The 22,095-nt window shown below is 42.9% G+C and overlaps 1 protein-coding gene across 2 annotated transcripts; it reads right to left on the minus strand.

Annotated features, from left to right (window-relative positions):
- Positions 1–769: 769 nt before the first annotated feature.
- LOC135550589 (tripartite motif-containing protein 66-like) lies at positions 770–21,512 on the minus strand. Of its 2 annotated transcripts, none has more exons than XM_064981539.1 (19): positions 21,459–21,512; positions 14,521–14,584; positions 14,330–14,403; positions 13,330–13,543; positions 10,822–10,951; positions 10,411–10,527; positions 9,820–9,934; positions 9,321–9,467; positions 9,024–9,141; positions 8,062–8,873; positions 5,993–6,196; positions 5,168–5,315; positions 4,659–4,737; positions 4,379–4,568; positions 3,204–4,132; positions 2,844–2,976; positions 2,586–2,660; positions 2,333–2,485; positions 770–2,117 (listed from the first exon to the last, which is right to left on the minus strand). In XM_064981539.1, exons 2-19 carry the CDS (start codon positions 14,567–14,569, stop codon positions 1,881–1,883), a joined length of 3,924 nt encoding a protein of 1,307 aa, XP_064837611.1. In that variant the 5' UTR covers positions 14,570–14,584; positions 21,459–21,512; the 3' UTR covers positions 770–1,880. The 2 variants fall into 2 exon arrangements, with proteins under 2 accessions (XP_064837611.1, XP_064837619.1); XM_064981547.1 differs by lacking the exon at positions 21,459–21,512 and adding an exon at positions 21,185–21,260.
- Positions 21,513–22,095: the final 583 nt, after the last annotated feature.

The following is a 22,095-nucleotide window of genomic DNA, read 5'->3' on the forward strand; positions in this document are numbered from 1 at the left end:
GAATCAGGGCTTTGAGGAAAGTCTGCATGGTAGGCTGACACAGCAACTTTTAAACACTTTTTATCGCCATGAAATATTTAGTAAGGCATGTTATCTTTCTTGGATATGACAAGCTGCTGTAAATAAAGGAAGATGAAAGAAGTTGTGAAATTGCTTACATCAACATAAATGTGGTTATTTTAGGAGATTATTTTTCTTTCATGTCTTCATGTAAATTAAATATATGAACAAAGTCACAATCCTGAGAAGTCTTCTGCACTAATACCCACTGTTGCTCTGGCAACGCATCCTGCATCTTGTCCACAGCAACACCGCCCATATGGAGAAGAGGTGGGACACTGACTGACACTTGACTGTCGGCAACTAATCACAACCCCATTCTGTCAAATCCCCCAGAAACTCCAGAAATGACTCAGCATACATTTAAGCTTATTACATATATTTTAGGTAGTAACTAGCAAGAAGACTATGTTGATACCAAACATTCCTTTGTTGGCTAAAGATAGACATTTATTATTTCCATAACCCCATAAAATAACTTCAGACAGAATAGAAATGAGGAATCAAAAGAAATCGTAGAAGAATAACAAGGACCGTTTCAAATAAAGCACTTTTCTTTTCAACTATTCTTTATTAAATGGACATTTCTTGATACCAGCCAACTCTAAGGGGGTCTTTGTAGCTTTTAGGATTCAATATTAGAGATGGAAGCAGAGATATTCCATATCGAAAAGTCCAAATGAAATACTACAGACAAAAAATACCTACAATCGTTTTAAGTCCGTTTGTTTATTCAAATTGCAAACTTAGCTTGATCCGACAGTCAATTTAAGCTATTATTTTGCAGCAACCTTTAAAAAAATACAGCCAGCTCTACCGTATAGCAGCAGCCATTTTACATAAATGAAAAACTAACATGTACATTCTACATAGAAACTACCGAAAGTTGAAATAACATAACATTCCTCTTAAGTCACTCTTAACTTCGCTAGGTCTTTCTACTTATTCACACTGGATCAAATACCTCCCACTCCCATTAAGCCTGAGAAATAATCATTACTAATACTGGCCTTATACTAATGAAGTATAATTTCATTACGATTTAATAAATGCAAATCTAAAGCATACGTGCCTTGCAATACTATTGTGGCAATTTCAACTAAAGGTATGTTCATTTTTATATTTATCTTAATCTTCTTTGAATACCCCCTTGGTTCAATATGAACTTAACCTTTTCCTTTGTGCTCAGTCATTGCTGCTGAAGAAAGGGCGCCCTCTGTCAGTCACTCAAATCATTACAGTATAAAAAGGTAGGTGTACATAACGTTCTATACTGTACTTTAAGTGCATATAGGACAGAGATACATGTATATAAATATAAAATGCAAGACAGAAATATTAACATTAATAGTCTGTATTTACTAATTGCCTGCAATCATTTAGCCACTAAAAACACTCAATATTAATATATAAAACAAGATAATGTAGAGTTTAACATTTATAAATATGTTTACCATTTATTAATACTGACCTTATAGGTTTTGCTGTATATATGATGGAGAATCTACATATATAGGTAGAATCTCCAAATATATCTGAAACAAAAAACAAATACCAGAAACGCAGTTTATAAAGGCATAATAAGTATAAAGATGTATGTCAGATTATAGTTATACAATAATATTTGACACAAATACCAGGCCAAATTAAGAGCAGATAACCTTTATAATGAAGAAGTACAATTCTCAAAATGTAAATATGTACATATAATCCCTTCATAAAAACTCAGCTTCCTCTCTTGGATGGAAACGTCCAGTGCAATATCATGTCATACTGTCCTTCAAAATAGCCAGTGATATGCTCTGCCCCACTGCCTACAACTAGAAGTTATGCTTCCTCCAGCTGAGAGAGTGCCTCCTCTTCCTCTTCCTGTGGCACTGCTCTCTCTTCTCTGGCCAGGGGAAGCCTCCCTCAGCTGCTCTGTACACCTCGTCATACTCATCGCTGTCGGAGTCATCCTCGGCTGCAGGGAAGGCCCTGTCTGGGAACACCTCCCTGAGTCTGGAGCTGAAAAACATCTCCAAGCTGCGACCTGCCTGTGCCACCTCTGAGTCCGGCTGGAGGACAAACAGAGAAACCAGAAAGGAAACACAGCTCATCTCAGGTTTTTACTACTGTGACCTGGATCAGTACCTACAATTGCATTGTGAGACATTTAATAATGTAAATGATACAATAAAATATGCATTTGCAATATAGCACTGAAACAGTGGTCAATATATACAGTTTAACCTCTATCACTAAAATATTATTATTAATCTATATCACTTACATAATTGAACTTTGCACAGTTCCTGAACATGAGGGAGACATCAGCCACAAACTCCTCGGGTGAATAGTAGTGGTGAGTGCTCCTCTTGCTGAGTTTGGCCCTGATCACAGACAGATCCATGGGCCTTTTGATTATCTGGTAGTAGTGGCGAGCCTAGGTGTCAAAACACGTTTTATTAAACCAGATCACTGTGTTTTTGTGGAGTATTGTGAATACTAACATGCTGATTAAGAATACGATTGGGATCACTTACCAGTGGACTGACCGGCTCATGGAAGGGAGCACTTAGCATGTTGCTGCAGATCAACAGAGTCAACCTCTCACATTTCTACAGAGGGACGACAACATTGATTTCTTACGATAAATAACATTTACTGTAACTAGTAGGTGTGAAACCCCACTAACAGAAGACATTGAGCCCTCCTTGACACTACTGACGGGTCATTACCAGTAATATGTTGAGTCTAGTGTCAGTTGATTTACATTTTCATAATGTAAGAATAATACTTACTCTCTGGTCACAAGCAGAGAGACCATGAGGTAGTGGCTTTCCTGAACATTCTGTAGCCAGCCTCTGGTTCTCACAGTCATACTCCACCTCTGGCTGCTGTATATCTCTGCAGAAGGTACACACCCAGTCACCCCTGAAGTGGAAGAGGACACAGAGGCAGTAGTGTAGCAGTAGTGTAGACAAGACTGATGGATGAGAGAAGTGAGGTGTCCCAAATGGCCCCCTATTCTCTGTATAGTGCATTACTTTTGACCAGAGCCCTATGAGCCCTATGAGCCCTGGTCAAAAGTAATGCATTATATAGGGAATCGGATGCCATTTGGGACACAGTCTATGGCTTATGGTGATTAGATGACTTACGTGGGGAAGCTGAGGAGAGCAGGCACATGGCAGGACAGGTGGAAGACTTTGGGACAGTGGTCACAGCATAGAAGGTCTCCTCCGATCAGACACACAGCACAGAAATCTTCACTCTCCATCTCCATGGTCTCTGCCCCAGGCAGGGCCTGCTCAGCTCCTTCACAATGCATCTGTGGACCAGGGTCGGCAGGCAGAGCCCTCTGGGCTGGACAGGACTCCACTCCTGGGTCAGGACTGATAAAGGCTGGGTCCGGGACTGAGTCTGGCTCCGATTCCAGATCTGGTCCAGATTCTGCAGACCCTTGTGATTCAGGGGATTCAGGGGGTTGTGCATTGTCTGATTCCAGGTCTGAATCTAATCCCGGACGTGTTTCAGATGCAAAACGGGGGTCTGAACCAGGGTCAGGTTGGAGGTCTGATTCCATATCAGCCTCTGATTCCGCATCAGCATCCAGGTCTTCAACATTCTCTGATTCTAAACCATTCTCCGATTCTTCACTACCTTCTGATTCCACTCTAGGTTCTGATTCCACATTAGGTTCTGATTCTGTACCAGCCTCATCAGGCGATTCCTCATCAGCAACTGATTCCAGATCAGCCTCTGATGCAGACTCAGCTGGTGGGTCAGACTCTTGCTGGGGATCTGATTCTGGTTGTGGGTCCGAGTCCAGTTCAGGGTCAGAAACAGTTTCTGAGATTGACCTGGGATCTGAGTCAGAGTCAAGGTCAGGTGCAGAGAAAGGTGGGGGTGATACAAGATCAGTGGCGGGTACTTGCAGTGTGAGCTCTTTGTGAGGACTGTGTCTTCCATGCTCAGGCCAATCATTAATTACTGGAGGTGGGAGAGATTGATTGATTGTGTGTCTCTCTGAGTATTGTTTATCCAGAGACGGGCTGACCGTTGCGACCTTGGCTTCTTTTGATATTCCCTGTAGAGAAAGTACAGAGTTTGACATTTAGAACATGCCAGTAGTATTTTACCCTGATCTGAAACACATTGCAATTTAGTTCAGACCTAGCCTCTTCTCTGGGCTAATTGCTGCCGCTTATAAGAACCAGCTGGTGGACAAAACTAGTTCAGACATAATGTTTATTGTGGTTATGTAATTAATATAATCTGACATCATAGACTTTCTGGAAGAGAAGAGAGTTCACAATGTTTTAGTGGAGCCTACCTCAGTCATCTTGTCCTTCCTTCCCCTCTGTGGAACAGGTCCGGTCCTTTCTGTTGCAGTGTCTGGCAGAGGGTCACTCTGTCGCCGCCCCTGTGGTGGGATCCGAGACACCAGGATCTTCAGCCTTTCCAAACACACCACTGGAACCTTGGAACTGGAACTCCCAGGTTCCTTCTGAACCTCCCTGTCACTGATGTATGAAGAGGGAAGTGGTGAAGCAACATAACTGTAGCTTTTCCCTTTTTGACATTTTTTTTAATGATGCTTTAATAGAACGAACCTGTTGTCTGGAGTCTTTCTTGGTATTCTGCATTTTCCTTTGACGTCATGCCCAGTCTCATCATATGCATAGACATAATCTGGTAAACAGGATAAATAATAATCATTTGATGAATCCATTTAACTGATGTGAAAGCAGAATTTGGATATTAGTGATGATGATACAGTATACATCTCTCAGTGGTCATGTGTTCATATGAGAACATATTGTTACTACATAATCAGAACATATTTATCGATAGTTATAAATATATATATATATATAGAGAGAGAGAGAGAGAGAGAGAGAGAGAGAGAGAGAGAGAGAGAGAGCGAGAGAGAGAGAGAGCGAGAGAGAGAGAGAGAGAGAGAGAGATGTTTATTATTGCCATGGTGTACAATATTGCCAGCTAGATCTGAATTGCAGTGTACAGTGTATACATAAATAAATAAATCCTCTGAGAAATGTATATTGTATAATAATAAATAAATGATAAATGTATAATATTTGGAAGTTAAGTGGCTCAGTACCAGGCTCTGTCTTGTAGATGGTCAAAGGCGATAGGCGTAGGTTGGGCTGGCCTCTGGAGGGAGGAGTGGCTAAGGATCTCTCCAAGGAGGCCACAGATCGTATCACTCCATCAGAAGACAGCCTCCTCCGCCTGAGATCCATGAAACCCTGATGAGGGGGGGAATCAGTCATAATCAACATCAACTACTATATCAAGCAATGACACCAACCATATTTTACATCCAAAGTATGCAAGAATAAGGAGGAGGGACACCTTAGTGTTAGCTTTAGGAATGTGTTTAGTAAGATAAACCAAATATCGTTACAAAACATTATGGGTATTGTACTATATCATGCTACAAAGTCAACTGCAGAGACAAAAACAAGACAAGGCTTTGCCGCGTAAACTTGGAATCTGATTGACCCAAAAAGTTAATTTTGTTGGAATGCAATTAAAAGAATACATCTGTCATCAGATAAATGTACCTTTAAACAGCAACACTAGCAACTTTGTCCAATTTGTTTGCAAAAAAAGCAAATGGACTCATTGCTGCATCAGTTCTGTTTTTTTGGTAATGTCTTTTACCCTCTGCAAAGAATTGACATTGTCATGTGTGAAACAAGAAGGTTTTAAGTCTGAGAGCCAAACCTTTCTACCACATTCATATGTATCCCTTTAAAATCAAATCCAAAACTGCTGAGACTGCGCCTTAAAATAACTGACACATTTTAATAGATACAGTATTTGGAATATTGTTTTCTTTTACAATGTTATTTTCTTTGTATAGAATTACATTAATTATAGGATCTCTATGGCTGCAGGTCTCTGTTTATTAATAGGTTACCTGGTCTGCCATGCGTCCCCGTTCCACGGCTGCTGTTGCTAGGCTGTGGGTGGCCCCCGGGGGCCTGTCTGTGGAGGGGCCTGCCAGTTCTGGTGGGATGCTCTGGGATCGACTCTTCCTCCCACACAGTGTGCTGGGCCTGCTGCTCTGAGCATCAACACTGAACCCATGGGTCGTCACAGACATCTCCAGTGAAGTGGATCTCTGTCAGAACAAAGAAACACGAAGGCAGACCGCATCAGCACACTCTACTGTTGCTGACTGAGCATCATACAACACAGGTGCATCTATTCATGTCATAGCAACAGAGAGACGGTGGTGGGAGGTGTGTGGCGGAACAACCTTCAGTATCACATGCACGCACGAAGGACGCCACTCAGAATCCATTCTGTGAGCTCTGCCTGTCTGATTAAAAACAACGCAATCGCTGCAAAGCCCATTCATTTCAGCGAGAGATGGCCCACACAACTGCTCACAACACCGTTATTCTACTGATAATGAAGGGCTTAGTTACAACACCAATTATCGTATGTAAATCCACCATCAGAAGTGCGTTAGCTAGGTTCCTTTGAATAAGCGGCATTAGCACATCACAGATTAGACTCTCTTTCTGTCTCTCCTCCATTGGTCTCCTCCTCTCATCATCATTTCACTAATGTGAGTTTTCCAAAAAGCCCCCAGCAACTGTGTCCCTGTGCTAATGCAGCCATACGCCTGACAAAGCTCGAGCACCAGCCTGTGTCTCAGCACCCCTCCTCTTCCTCTCACCCCTCCTCTTCCTCTCACCTCTCCTTCCCTCCCTTTTTTTCTCTGTCTTATTTCTCACAGCGCGCCACACACCATGGAGATTTAGACCAGCTGACACAGAGCATGTGCTCATAATTACCACTCGGTTAAAACACTTACCTGATCCGTGCCCCGAGGAGAGGTGTGAAGGAGTCTAAATGTGGAGAAAAAAGCTATAATCCTCTTCTAGAGGAAGAGGGAGCGAGACAGAAGACAGGGATGTATCTGAGAGAAGTGTACCCAGAGCTGAAATCAACCTCCCAGCTCCACCAATTCCCCAAGTGTCTCATTATTACCAGGTTAAGTACGTATGTGGCTGTGCCCAAGCGCTTTTTCTTCTCACTTTCACTCACTGTGTCTTGGCAAGGCGGAAATCATGTGCCTCTGTTGTTGTAATCATGCAGGAGGAAAATTTTTGATCGGTGATCATTCGGTTGCTCAATCCCTGGTACCAAGGGTACTAATAATAAACAGTAGAATCTTTTTTTAGCTTTACTGCAATGCTGCACTTAAGTCTTTTTATATATTTCAGCATAGCTGGTGCTTTGATTGTGTTAGTGTGCCTCTTTCTTAAGCATAGTCCCTTCTTCAAATGGAAGCCAGTCAGGTTTCTGTAGCACCATCTGTTTTCAGGGCAGCTGTCAACCACTGTGACTGATAATTTGGTGTAAACAAAGTTATTGCCAGAATTTTTTCAATTTCCGCTGTATGTAGATATTGAGACAGGAAATACTGCTGTCAGCCTGGGTTTAAGACTTGCAATAATGCGAAGCTCCTTGCTGTACAATGTACTTTGAGCTTCAATTATAACACCATGAAACTAATTTACTGTATCCAGCCTTCCCTCAACCCATTGGCTTTTTATTCTGCCATAATGCACAACCGAAGTGAAACAATGGCTGTACCTTGAACTATTCTCTTCAGGACAGGTGTGTGACCTGTGGTTTGTGTGTGCGTGTATGTGTGCTTGGCCAGAAGCGAGGCAGGGCTGAGGCATGTGTGCTACTGTTAGTCTGAGAGGTGTTTGTGAGCAAGACCGTGTGTTTTGACACCTCTCAGCTCAGAGTGTGTGGTGAGGTCTATAAGGCCATAGAGAATGATGAGGGACAAGTGTGACAACTGGGGAGTCAACAGAGTGAAAGAAAAATTAGGCTGTGGGACCTATACAACTCTCTGGTCAACAGACAACAATGGGGGAACTCCAACGTGGGCCAAAAGTGCACTATCGCTGAGCAAACATGGACAGCTTTACTAAGTTGATATGGTTGTTTTGGTCAACTCACCCTGCCATCTCTGCAGTCTCTGGATGGATGTGTAGTCCTGGCCTCCTGCTGCTCTTCCTCCTGCTGCTCTACTGTCAGTTTGGCCACTAGGGGAGACAGGAGCTGCTGCTGTTGCTGCTGCAGCTCCTGCTGGATCCCGTCTGTCAGCACCTCTCTGTCCACCCCTGTCTGTACATGTGTCTTCTCCCTGCACCCCTCCTGGATCTGCTCTGTCAACACCTCTCTGTCCACAGCTGGCTGCCCAGGAGTCTGCTCTCTCTCTCTGCTGGCCTGCTGGCCCTGGCCTTCCCTGGCCCCATCTGTGGCTGGCTGTGCATGAGTTTCAGGAAGTGGCTGAATCTGAGGCTGGTAGAGGTCTGTGGCATGGGTCTGAAGTCCAAGACCTCTACTGTTGGAGCTGGAGCTGAGCAAGCCTGGATCAGCAGCCGCGAGATGCTCTTGCTGTTGGGGACACTGCATGGAGGAGGGCACCACAGCTGGTGGACCTGGAGGACTGTCAGGGCCCCAGCACCTCAGCAGCTGACTCTGGTGCAGGGCCAGGGAGGGAGAGCTGATGGTGGACTGGGCACACCTGGCGGAGTAGGAGTTGGGTTCCCGCTGGGTCTTGTCCAGCTGCACAGCTGGCTGTGGGGGTATGCAGTGGAGGCAGCACATCTGGGACTGACAGCAGGCCTGGAAGGCACAGCTCTGCTCCCGCCCTCCATGGCACACAGATGGCAGGGACAAGCAGGTGATAGGCTGGGGCCTCAGGATGCTGGGGAAGGCCACGCCCTCAGAGTAGGGGCGATTTCCCCCCTCGGCAGTGAGCTGACCTAGAACAACAGAGATACTTGTAGTTTAGGAATAAGGCCAGGTCTCCAGTAGGACGGCATTAAATGAAACACTTTCAATAATTACATACAACTAGTTTACAACCACTGCAGCCAAGCTACTGCAGCCAAGTCCTTTAAGCCTTAGTTTACCCAAAGTTGAGATCTGCTTAGTCCAGTAGCTGGCATCCCAGTTGAACTTGATCTTCACAGGGAGCCAGGCGTCTGAGTGTAGTGGGGGTTCAAGCAGGCGCTGCATCTGGAGAGAAATCTAAAGGAGGACAGGCGTAATGTAAAAGCCCAAATTACCTTTTTCCATAATCAACTCCCAAAAAATGTATTTCTCTGTTTTTAAATGAGACTAGAAAATGGCCTTGCATTTTACAAGCGGCAAAAAAAATGGCCTTGTATTTAACCCGCAAGCCCACCCTTCTGTCCCTTCAGACCTACCAGCTCCCTGCTGAGGAGCAGTGGGTTCTTGAGGTGGTGGGCCGTTGCCCAGCTGATGAAGTTCTGCACGTGGTCCAGCTGGCTGCACATCTCTATCGCCCCCTGCAGCTGGTCCTCCAGACGCCGCTGGAAGTCCTCCGAGATCTTCTACACACACACACACACACACACACACACACACACACACACACACACACACACACACACACAGAGGCAGACAGAAACATGCTCACGTGTAATTGCTGGCATGGAGAGTGTGAATTACAGATGGAAAGAGAGGGGCTAGGCTAATCAATGGCTTGTTTTTCGCCAGATGTCATTCCTAAGATCCCTGCTTTTTTGACAGATCATTATTGCCTCTCCATTGCGAGCGGTCAGAACTGATTAGATAATGTTGGGAGCGCTCCTGGTTGGGAACATGTACATTCATGGTCAGCTAGACATTGGAGATGAATGCCCCTGAAAACATTGAGACTGAGGGGAGAGAGAGAGTCATTACCTCAAGTTGCTCTATTAATAGGTTGGCCCGTTTGTTCAGCTCATTCATCATAATCATCTTTGCCATTTTAATCTGGTTCTCAGCCTTCCTCTGCGTGACCTTTACACCGTGCAGCCTGAGAGGAACACAGAGAAAGTGACATTCTGATTACTGACAGAGAAACCAAAACAGTTGATGGATTGTGGTGTATTGCACTTGGATGCTTTACATATGTTAGATGGATATTTCATTCAGAGTTGGAGAGTGTATTGTATATGATCTTTGAGAGGACATGTGCATGTCATCAACATTGCTCTGGTAAATTTGAGCCAGGTTTCTGAGACCACCAGCTGTTGGCATTACACTTTTTTTATTTATTTTTTTATTTCACCTTTATTTAACCAGGTAGGCTAGTTGAGAACAAGTTCTCATTTACAACTGCGACCTGGCCAAGATAAAGCATAGCAGTGTGAACAGACAACACAGAGTTACACATGGAGTAAACAATTAACAAGTCAATAACACAGTAGACAAAAAAAAACTTGCTTTATGAGATCAGTGTATACTCATTCTACACATCTGTCAGTAATGTATTGTACAAGCGGAGCTTACCTGTCCTCTATCTGTTTGGCTGTGCTCTCCACTGCAGACCTCCTCTCCTCCACCTGAGCCATCAGGCTCTCAAACTGCCACTGTTGGTCCTGCAGGGCCTTTCCAATGTGCACCAGCCTGAGGACAAACAGATATCACAGTGGGTCAAATAATACAATAGAAACACCACTTAACCTCACCACTTAACACCCTTTCATTTCAAGCATCTCCTTGAGGGATAGTTACTGTATGACGTTAGGGACTATTGGGACCACTAATGCACTGCAAAATCACAGGCAACAGGGCAATGTATCATATGGACTGAATTAGAATTAGGTAGGTTGAAGATATGCACCAGACACAATGCAGGAGGTTTTTAACCTGCTGTTAGCCCCTCACTGTAATGCCCTTGTGCCGTGTCTAAGGACTGACCTGTGGTTCTTGTGAGCGGACAGGTGACAGCTGCTGCAGCACATGAGGTCACAGGACTCGCAGAAGAGCTCCAAGGGCTCTTGTCTGTGAGAGTGGCACATGAGGAGGGGGCGGCCACACAAGCCAGTGCCTGGCGGGCAGAGAGGGGGAGGGGGAGAGAAGCATAGCATTACCACAGAGAAGGACTAAACAAGCGATTCACACGTACAGCTAAAGGTATTGGGAGGAATTGGTGCTGTACATTTATTTGCTAAATGCACAAAGATATATCATGCAAACAAATGTTCAAGGACACATCATGTAAACAAAAGCGGCCTACTAAAGGGCAACTGCATAACATTCATGTCTGGCAGCACACAGTTTATGTACATCAACATTTTATGATATTTTTAATTCAATCTACAAGACAAACTACTATTTTGCTGAATGTTTCCTGTTGTGTTTTGTTTAATTTAGTTTCAAATGTTATCTGCAATCTCACTCTACTCTATTTTAGAGTTGGAAAATACATTGAATCTGATATTGGCCTCAAGTTAACATGCATTACATGAGTCATTCAGTATCATCATCATTCCAAAACTATTTTAGGCTGGGGAAATATGGCATCCTTTAAATCTAGTAAATATTTCTGGGCTTAAATAATGGGTAGACAGATGGAAAATAGGGCAGAGAGAGAAGGTCTTTGATCGGAGAAATGAAGGACCAGTGCCAATCTAGATTAATAACTTAGTTCGGTTGGCTTTTGAAGAATCAAACAAAACCTTCACACCGCAGGATGTAGACAGTAACAAATGCTGCTAGAGAACAAATTACTTTCATGCGTGCATGCATAAACGGCCATGTTTAAAAAAATAAATGCAGCATTAGTCATGTGATTTGCAATGTAATGAGAGTTCCTACCCTATGCAAATTATCTGTATAAATAGCTGGAAATTTGATTCTTATGCAGTATATATGAGACTTCCTGCCCAAAGTTATCACTTCCTCACACTAAGGTTGTATCCCAATTAGCACCTGTTCCCTATAGGGCTGTGGCCAAAAGTAGTGCACTATGTAATAATAGGGTATAATTTGGAACGGAGTCCAAGCAATCACCAAGTGGCATTAGTTTATTTACTTCCAAACTGGACCCAAATTGACTGAAGCCTTTAATTGACTTTTGAGAACAATAACAACCAATTGTTGTATCCTGATGCTGGTGTTGATTTCCCCTCTTGGGTAATGATTGTGTCATGAAACTGTGTGCACTGCACTCGGAGCAGGCCTAAGCATTGTTATGAGGGGTTAACAGAGAAGAATGGGTGATGTTCAGATGGCTATCCACTGTACACATTTAAGTTGGTCCTATGTCTATACTCTGGGGTGATGCAGAAGGTTTTCTCACAGTCACAGACACACACGCAGGCACAAATGTACACACACACAAACACACAAACTCACACACACACACAAACGCACACACCAGAAGGGGCAGGAAACAGATCACAACGTGATAGAGACCACAGTGTCACGATGAGTAAACACAGCCCCCAACAATACACAGAACTGCTGCTGCACACACACACACACACACACACACACACACACACACACACACACACACACACACACACACACACACACACACACACACACACACACACACACACACACACACAAACACACACACACCCTAGTTAGTACAGTCAACTAAACACTGACTCAACAGAACATTAAAGCGCTCAACTCAACCCTATAACATAACAATCACATCACAGTTCATACTGCAAACTGCTGCACACAGGCCCAGAGAGCCTGACTAAAGTCTCAGCTGAACATAGCTATCCGCTGAACACAACCCTACTGCACTCTGCTGGACACACCACTCCAATGAGCAGTGCCTTTTGCACAATGCTCTCCACAAGGCCTACTGTACACTGCATAGCACAGCCCCAGTGCTAAATGCTGAGTGACCACATCCTGCCTGCAGAGCTACGCTTTCTCACCCGCAACACTTCAAACTGATGTTCTCACCAAAACACCAAAACAAAACACTGACACACTAAGACAGCAACACTTAGAGGTGGCAATAGAGGTGAGATGTGATCACAGAGTTACAGTATGACTTCGCCTTTTATAGCATCCAAGAGTAGAGACCTAGAAAAGTACTTTTCAGCATCCACGAATAATATAACACTGTTGCTACAAAAATAGTATCATTCTCAGAGTTCACTCTCTGAATGTGGGCCACATGATAAAAGGAATTGTAATACATAAGGGTCTGCAGGAACCATTACTGTACCACCAACCATTACAGGCTGCATGCATAATTCATCACAATTATTCCTACTGAGACATGATTAACAAACAGACATGGGAAAAGTTGAAACAAAGAAACACAAAGAGGTCTGATGACGACCCCGGGGAAATGAAGCCCATCTCCACCCAAACGGCCAGAGACACTCAGATGTGGAGACTGGAGAGGCAGTGAGGGATGGGAGAACCTGTCTGGGACAGAGAGATGCTTGCCTGGTTCGGGTGGAGGCAGGGAGCTGGGGGCCATCTGGTCCCTCTGGTGCAGGTCGACACATTGGGTAGTGGGCTTCTGGTGTTGGTGCAGGTCTGAGCACTGAGGGGTGGCTTTCTGGTGCTGGTGCATGTCTGTACACTGGTAGCACAGCCACTTGTTGCAGAATGTACACAGGCTCTGGGCTAGCCTGGGCTCTGGGCACTCTGTGCAACGCTGCCACACAGAGAAGACCAGTCATATATTGACACACACCAAGCACGCACGCACACAAGCACACACACAAAACAACAAGGTCGTCTGATATAAAGATGGGGTGACATATGTCAGAAGTATTAGTGTTACCTCCCTCTGTACTTTGGGCTAAATCACACTCCTCAGAGCGGTTACTTGTGTCGATGCTCACACATTCTGAGCTATTCCCAGAGAATGTCAGAAGCATTCGATCAAGTTCCTCAAAATGAAGCCATGTTGAGAGTCACAGACACAAGCTGCTCAACCAGCTGATTAATTCCCCTTTTAATGCAGCTTAAAGACAACTAGTAGCACAGAATGAAGTGCACATTCAAATAAAATGTACTCAAATCACATATCAAAATACAGCTGCAACAATATAACAAAACAGGTCATACTGAAGTCATGCCAATTCCACAAGATGATCCTTTCTTCTCTTAGAACGTGTTGTGTACCTCTTCATCCTCATCACATTACAGTTAACAGTTAACATTATCCCCTCAGAGTTATTTGGAAAAATATTCATATTCACTTCGTTAGAAATACACTGAAGCACATCAAAGACTTGAGAGAGTCTGAATACCCTCGGGCTAAGACAGCAAAAAATAAGTCCACGCATATACATTCATTCTATTTCTGCAATTGCCTCTACACACAGAGGCACAAACAATAGTAGAATAGAAAATCTGCTTGTGGGTAAAAAAGAGAGTTGAGGTAATCTGTGTCAGCCGTGTCATAGGAATGTCAATAGAACGGTGAACGCCTTACCTTCTCCATGTCAGCAGTGGGGTAATGTGTCCTCTGGTGAACGGTGGAGCTGGTACCCAGCAGAGCTGCTCTCGCTGTGGGAGGGAGAAGACAGCACAGTCTGACGCTCACACACAGCACTCACACTGATGCTTTTACCTGCGGCAGGAAGCAGCGTGCACCGAGAGGTGGCCCCAGAGAATACGGCTTACATGACAGCCTGCGTGCTGAGCTCTCCTCTCCTCTCCTCGCCTGGTTCATCTGTCTGTAGGACTCCTAACAGAACAGAAGGGGAGGAGTGTCAAATTCAAATCCATCCTCTCTATCACACAAAAAAATATAATCCTTTTTCTTAAATAAGCCTGTGCATAATAATTGGGAATTAGGGAGATACGATAATTATTTTTTTTCTAGGACGAAATATCCCCGGAAGCCCTTCCCAAAATGGAAGGAGAGGCCGAATGACCTACAATGTTAGAGGGAATAGTAAGCACTGCAAACGGGAGTGGAGCAGCCTGGGATGGGATGGGCTGTGGTGGGCTGGGTTGTGATGGGCTGCTGGTGACCTCCTTCTACATCCCTGTATCAGCACAAGGAGGGGACAGGTCCCTCTGGAGCTACACATGCTCACGTAGCACACCATAACCGGGTCAGGCTCTGATGAGCACCAGACGGGAGTAGGAAACACTCCTGCTTTATCTTTATCACAGTATTGCAGAAGAGAAGGAATGGCACACTGCAAGGAAACAAAACTAACTTCATGGCTGGAAAGAAAATCCATATACAGTACTAGAGAGGAGGATCATGTTGTAACTGTCTTAAAATGCATCAGCAAAAAGTGACACTATTAGAAGGGGGATATGACTCCTCCCGTTGCTGTAATGTAGACAGAGTTGTGGCACAGAGTAGTAAGACACCCTCACTATGCGAAATCAAGATCAAAACACCATCATTGCTGCTGCTCTGAGTCTGCCTAACACCAACCCCTGCAGTCTGACCTACAAATCTGACAACTTTCTCATCCTCTGGTGCTTCACAGGGGAGCTAAAAACCATCCCATTCCCCATTGTGTGCTCAAAGACCCACTTTAAAACACAATTAGTCAAACCTAGCGGACCCCGCCTCTTGTTCACTCAGCTCTCCTGCTTTTAAAACCCCCCTCCTTCCCTTTCATACTCCCCATTTTGCTTTTAAACCAGAAAGGTGTTAGCACTATACCTCTCTGGGAGGGACAGCTCTCCTGCCCTGCTAAGTGAGGTTGGTACTGGATAAAAGGCAACCTGAAAGCATGACATCTCTAGAGATGTCACAATAATAGAAACGTTGCTGGTGATGTCTCCCCTGAAAGCACACCTATGTAACATCCATTAACACTGAGGTGATGGGATCCAAGTGAATAACCACTCCAATGTCACTTCCCTGATCAGACAATCGTCTACATAGTGACTGTAAATATTCATAACTTCTCTGGCCAAACTCATCAACCATTCCCTGTACTGTACACTGTAATGGAAAACTGTTAATTATAAGGTCATTTTGGGTATTATCAATACTCTGAAACGTTTTACTGCAGCATACTGTAAATTATGGTGCATTGTGGGAATATGTTGTGGGCGGGGAAAGAACTGCTGTATTTCTAATGGTACTGTAATTGCACCCCACAGAAAACAGTACCATATCTTTGGAGCACCAAAAATCTTTTGACCACTAGTGGGTGAATGGTATTGTTGTTTCTGGCTCATTAACATACACTATATATACAAAAGTATGTGGACTCCCCCCTCAAATTAGTGGATTTGGCTATTTCAGCCACACCCTTTGCTGTGAGGTGTATAGAATTGAACACACTGCCATGCAATCTCCATAGACAAACACTGGCAGTAGAATGGCCTTACTGAAGAGCTCAGTGACTTTAAACGTGGCACTGTCATAGGATGCCACCTTTCCAACAAGTCAGTTCGTCAAATTTCTGCCCTGTTCGAGCTGCCCGGTCAACTGTAAGGGCTGTTTTTGTGAATTGGAAAGGTCTAGGAGCAACAATGGCACAGCCGCGAAGTGGTAGGCCACATAAGCTCACAGAACGGGACAGCTGATGCTGAAGCGCGCAGCGCATAAAAATCATCTGTCCTCGGTTGCAACACTCACTACCGAGTTACAAACTGCCTCTGGAAGCAATGTCAGCATAATAACTGTTTGTAAGGAGCTTCATGAAATAGGTTTCCATGGACGAGCAGCCGCACACAAGCCTAAGATTACCATGCGCAATGCCGGCTGGAGTGGGGTAAAGATCGACGCCATTGGACTCTGGAGCAGTGGAAAGGTATTCTCTGAAGTGATGAATCACGCTTCACCATCTGGCAGTCCGGGTTTAGCGGATGCCAGGAGAACGCTACCTGCCTGAATGCATAGTGCCAAATGTAAAGTTTGGTGGAGGAGGAATAATGGTCTGGGGCTGTTTTTCATGGTTTGGGCTAGGCCCCTTATTTCCAGTGAAAGGAAATCTTAACGCTGCAGCATACAATGAGGTTCTAGACAATTCTTTGCTTCCAACTTTTTGGCAACAGTTTGGGAAGGCCCTTTCTTGTTTAAGCATGACAATGCCCCTGTGCACAAAAGGAGGTCCATACAGAAATGGTTTGTCTCGATCGGTGTGGAAAAACTTGACTATCGAACACCTTTGGGATGAATTGGAATGCTGAATGCGAGCCAGGCCTAATCACCCAACATCAATGCTTGACCTCACTAACGCTCTTGTGGCTGAATGGAAGCAAGACCACGCAGCAATTTTCCAACATCTCAAGACATCAGTCAGGAAGTTAAAGCTTGCTCGCAAATAGGTCTTCCAAATGGACAATGACCCCAAGCATTCTTCCAAAGTTGTGGCAAAATGGCTTAAGGACAACAAAGTCAAGGTATTGGAGTGGCCATCATAAAGCCCTTACCTCAATCCTATAGAAAATGTGTGGGCAGAACTGAAACAGCGTGTGTGAGCAAGGAGGCCTACAAACCTGACTCAGTTACACCAGCTCTGTCAGGAGGAATGGGCCACAATTCGCCCAATTTATTGTGGGAAGCTTGTGGAAAGCTACCAGAAACATTTGACCCAAGTTAAACAATTTAAAGGCAATGCTACCAAATACTAATTGAGTGTATGTAAACTTCTGACCCACTGGGAATGTGATGAAATAAATAAAGACTGAAATAAATAATTCTCTCTACTATTATTCTGGCATTTCACATTCTTAAAATAAAGTAGTGATCCTAACTGACCTGAGAATTTTTACTAGGATTAAATGTCAGGAATTGTGAAAAACTGAGTTTAAATATATTGAAACTTCAGAATTCAACTGTAACTGTAGATAAATAACTTCTTATTATGTAGTAAGAATAGGCTTTCATATGAACACTGAGAGATGAATACTGCATCATCATCACTGATATCAAAATTATGCATTCACATCAGTTAAATGGATTCATTAAATTATTATTGTTCGCCCTCTGTCCACATACTTTTGGTGATGTAGTGTATTTTGAGGCATGCCTTGTCATAGGCTATATTGGTTGCAACCATGAGTGAGAAGGGTACTAATTTAACTCCTTATAGTGCCCCATCAATTTGTATAGGGGACAGATTGGAGTGGCAGCAAGTCTTGAACCTTAAATGGTTGAGCATTTTGCCATGTCCTTTTGGTCTGTTTGGTCCTGTAGTCACTACCAGTTTGGAAGCCTTTGTTAAGGCCTCTAGAAGTGTAAGTGATATAATACACAAAATATTAATGAATATACTGTAATGTGTAAACACATTACCTAGCAGCCAACCTGTTTGCAATCTCTTGTAATTACTGTATAATACTGTGAAATACAAACCCCTCCCTCAATTAATTTCATTCATTCATTATTTTTACGATTACGGTAGCATTTACTTTTTTACAGTATTCTTTTTACGGAACATTTTACGTTATTGTACTGTGTCATTACACATTACTTGCTATGATTCTGTATATTACAGTATAATACTGTAATATGAAATACGGAACTTTACTTGCCTCTGAGCTGCCTGTACGCTACTGTCAAATTCACAGCAACCCATTTAAAGTGTATTTAACTCCATAACTCATTATATAGCCTACAGGAGAAAAATGTGTTCAATACTCTTGCTTGGAATCTGCCTTGTGGTACAGATGTATCCGTATTGAATTAATGATAATAGCATATAAAAAATCATAAAAGATATGCATAATTTAAATCATTTGAGCACTCTCCTCACTGAAGGTACTCTTGTGGTCCTCTGTTCAAAATCAGGCATAGTGAATCCATGTACACAGTGAAACAGTGCCTTCAGAGAGAATTCATACCCCTTGACTTATTTCACATTTTGTTGTGTTACTGTCTGAATTCAAAATGGATTAAATACATTTTTTTCTCTCATCCATCTACACACAATATCCCATAATGACAAAGTGAAAACATGTTTTTCGATATTTTTGCAAATGTATTGAAAATGAAATACATACAGTGCCTTGCGAAAGTATTCGGCCCCCTTGAACTTTGTGACCTTTTGCCACATTTCAGGCTTTAAACATAAAGATATAAAACTGTATTTTTTTGTGAAGAATCAACAACAAGTGGGACACAATCATAAAGTGGAACGACATTTATTGGATATTTCAAACTTTTTTAACAAATCAAAAACTGAAAAATTGGGCGTGCAAAATTATTCAGCCCCTTTACTTTCAGTGCAGCAAACTCTCTCCAGAAGTTCAGTGAGGATCTCTGAATGATCCAATGTTGACCTAAATGACTAATGATGATAAATACAATCCACCTGTGTGTAATCAAGTCTCCGTATAAATGCACCTGCACTGTGATAGTCTCAGAGGTCCGTTAAAAGCGCAGAGAGCATCATGAAGAACAAGGAACACACCAGGCAGGTCCGAGATACTGTTGTGAAGAAGTTTAAAGCCGGATTTGGATACAAAAATAATTTTTCCCAATTTTTCAGTTTTTGATTTGTTAAAAAAGTTTGAAATATCCAATAAATGTCGTTCCACTTCATGATTGTGTCCCACTTGTTGTTGATTCTTCACAAAAAAATACAGTTTTATATCTTTATGTTTGAAGCCTGAAATGTGGCTAAAGGTCGCAAAGTTCAAGGGGGCCGAATACTTTCGCAAGGCACTGTAAATATCCAATTAACATAAGTATTCACACCCCTGAGTCAATACTATGTAGAAGCACATTTAGCAGTGATTACAGCTGTGAGGCTTTCTGGGTAAGTCTCTAAGAGTTTTCCACAACTGGATTGGGCAATATTTTCCCATTACTCTTTTTAAAATTATTTATGCTCTGTCAAACTGGTTGTTGATCATTGCCAGACAACCATTTTCAGGTGTTGCCAAAGACTTTCAAGTAGATTTCAGTCAAAACTGTAACTTGGCCACTTAAGAACATTCACTGTCTTCTTGGTAAGCAACTCCAGTGTAGCCTTGTGTTTTAGGTTATTATCCTGCTGAAAGGTGAATTCATGTCCCAGTGTCTGGTGTAAAGCAGACTGAACCAGGTTTTCCTCTAGGATTTTGCCTTTTGGTCTATTTCTTTTGTATCCCCAATCCTTAACAATTACAAGCATACCCGTAATGTGATGCAGCCACCACTATGCTTGAAATATCCATCCATCCACCATCCATGTATTGGGTCTTTTCTATTGAGTGATGATGAGTGATGAGGGGGCTCTATGAGAGCTGCTATGTGTTTCCTGAAGAGAAGGAATGTGAGCACCACTCCCTGGCTGTCTGTCAATAACAGCTTTATATCAGTGCAACACCTCCCTGTGTTTCACTAACACCTCCCTGGAATGATTATTTTTGTTTTATTTAACCTTTATTTAACTAGGCAAGTGAGTTAAGAACAAATTCTTATTTACAATGAAGGCCTACTTTTAAAGCCTCCCCCGGTCTAAACTCTCCCCTAACCCGGACAGTGCTGGGCCAATTGTGCGTCGCCCTATGGGACACCCGATCACGGCCGGTTGTAATACAACCGAGATCGAACGCGGGTCTGTTGTGGTGCCTCTTGCACTGCGATGCAGTACCTTAGACCTCTGTGCCATTCAGGAGGCACTGTATGCTCGGGGGACTACACACTTCCCAGCTTGTTCATGTTTCTGATAGCAATAAGAGCTATAATATGTGGATTTGCAGGTATGAATTGCAAGGCATTTCTCTTTTTATGAAATTGCATAATTATCTTTTAAACCTCCCAATATGGAATAAATGTGTAGGGAAATTATTGTATTTTTGCTCTATCTTATACAGATCGGCCACACTGACACTTAACAGAGGTCAATGTCACTCACTGATAACCTGTCATTGTCATCATGTATATCAATTGTGTACTGAGCCTGATCAATGAATGCAAACGTAGTTGCTGTTGTTTCAGCCATAAAATATGAAGTTGTTAAAAGTAAAACAAGTTATGATGCATGGCCAAGCTATCATTACAGTAGGATATGTGCAAATATCTGATTTTCATCATGATAGACAAGGAGCGGGTTAATCAATGACTTTGATAAAAAAAAATAGAAAATTAGACAGATAGATTGTGTAACATAATGTAGTCTAATTATACTGACGCATTCCCTGTCGTAATCGAAATATAATGGTAACCTAACTGGTATCGATTTGTTGTTTAAATGACATTGCTGAAATCTTGGCTCATACACTATCGGAGGATGCGCATAATTTGAGCTACTCAATAGTCAACAGAGCCGCACCTAAATCCATTAGATTATTGACGCATGTATTTAAGCTGTCCAAAAGATCATGCATTACAATATCGTTTTTAAGATACAAAACACAATAGTTGCTCATAACATACCTCAAACGCAATAACTTTCGCTTTGGCAGTGCGTCCACAAGGTTCAGTCAGACAATATCAACTACCGTTATGTGATGACAATTGCTTTCAGTGTCAGTGCGCACGTACTGTACTAAGACGGGCTACATTATTATTATGACCATGTTTACGAATTTGAATTGGACTGTAGGCTACTGGTATATTCACTGCGATACAGAATATGCTCACCTAAGACTACCCTACGATAGTGAAGGGCTGTCACAAGTCAAGTATGACCAAAGCTTGTGGTTTTTACCTTAACCTGATCATCACCGTATACGGCAGGCTATCCCCTCTCGATCCATTGGATGTCGCTCGTTTGTCCAGCTCAAATATTTTGGAGTTACAAAGTCTCGTGTTTGATCGTGAGACTTACACGCGTTTATTTCTTCGGGAAAAACGGTACTTCCCATCTGAAATCAAATGAACACATTTGATCTTCGGTGAATCTTATTGTCATAATGCATTTTTGAAAAAATATCTTCCCAAACACATACATTTCACATTCATTGTATTACGGTAACATTATGACTAGCCTATTTATCCTATCTAATCAAGCTTAAAATATGCTGTCGATATGTTTAATGTTCCACCGTAAAAGCCAGTTGTGCATGCCTGGTAACTCAGTGCAAGCATAATACCATGACAGGACAGTATCACGATAGGACAGTACAGGTAAGCTATTGTTTTAATAATATGTAATTTACCCAACCCGTTATTCATCCTAGCCCACCAAAAATACAGAAATTTGAAGGCATCGGGCACGTCAGCCACGGGCATGGGCGTATGGTGAGGGATACCCTTATTTTGGTCTAATGTATAACTGCATCCCAATCGTTTTTTTCTGGTATTTTTCAGATGACCGTCTTTGCTCTGCCATCCCAGAGCTCAAC

Source organism: Oncorhynchus masou, chromosome 1, assembly GCF_036934945.1.
Source record: "Oncorhynchus masou masou isolate Uvic2021 chromosome 1, UVic_Omas_1.1, whole genome shotgun sequence".
Lineage (NCBI taxonomy): Eukaryota > Metazoa > Chordata > Actinopteri > Salmoniformes > Salmonidae > Oncorhynchus > Oncorhynchus masou.

What these genes read in the sequence shown, in the direction of transcription:
- LOC135550589 (XM_064981539.1), bottom strand. Translation starts at nt 14,569, where the DNA reads ATGAACCAGGCGAGGAGAGGAGAGGAGAGCTCAGCACGCAGGCTGTCA. An exon ending in CCTGCCTCCACCCGAACCAG is followed by an intron (nt 10,952 to 13,329) that starts GCAAGCATCTCT and finishes TCTGCCCGCCAG; the next exon opens with GCACTGGCTTGTGTGGCCGC. An exon ending in GCTCTCCTCAGCTTCCCCAC is followed by an intron (nt 2,977 to 3,203) that starts GTAAGTCATCTA and finishes CTTCCACTTCAG; the next exon opens with GGGTGACTGGGTGTGTACCT.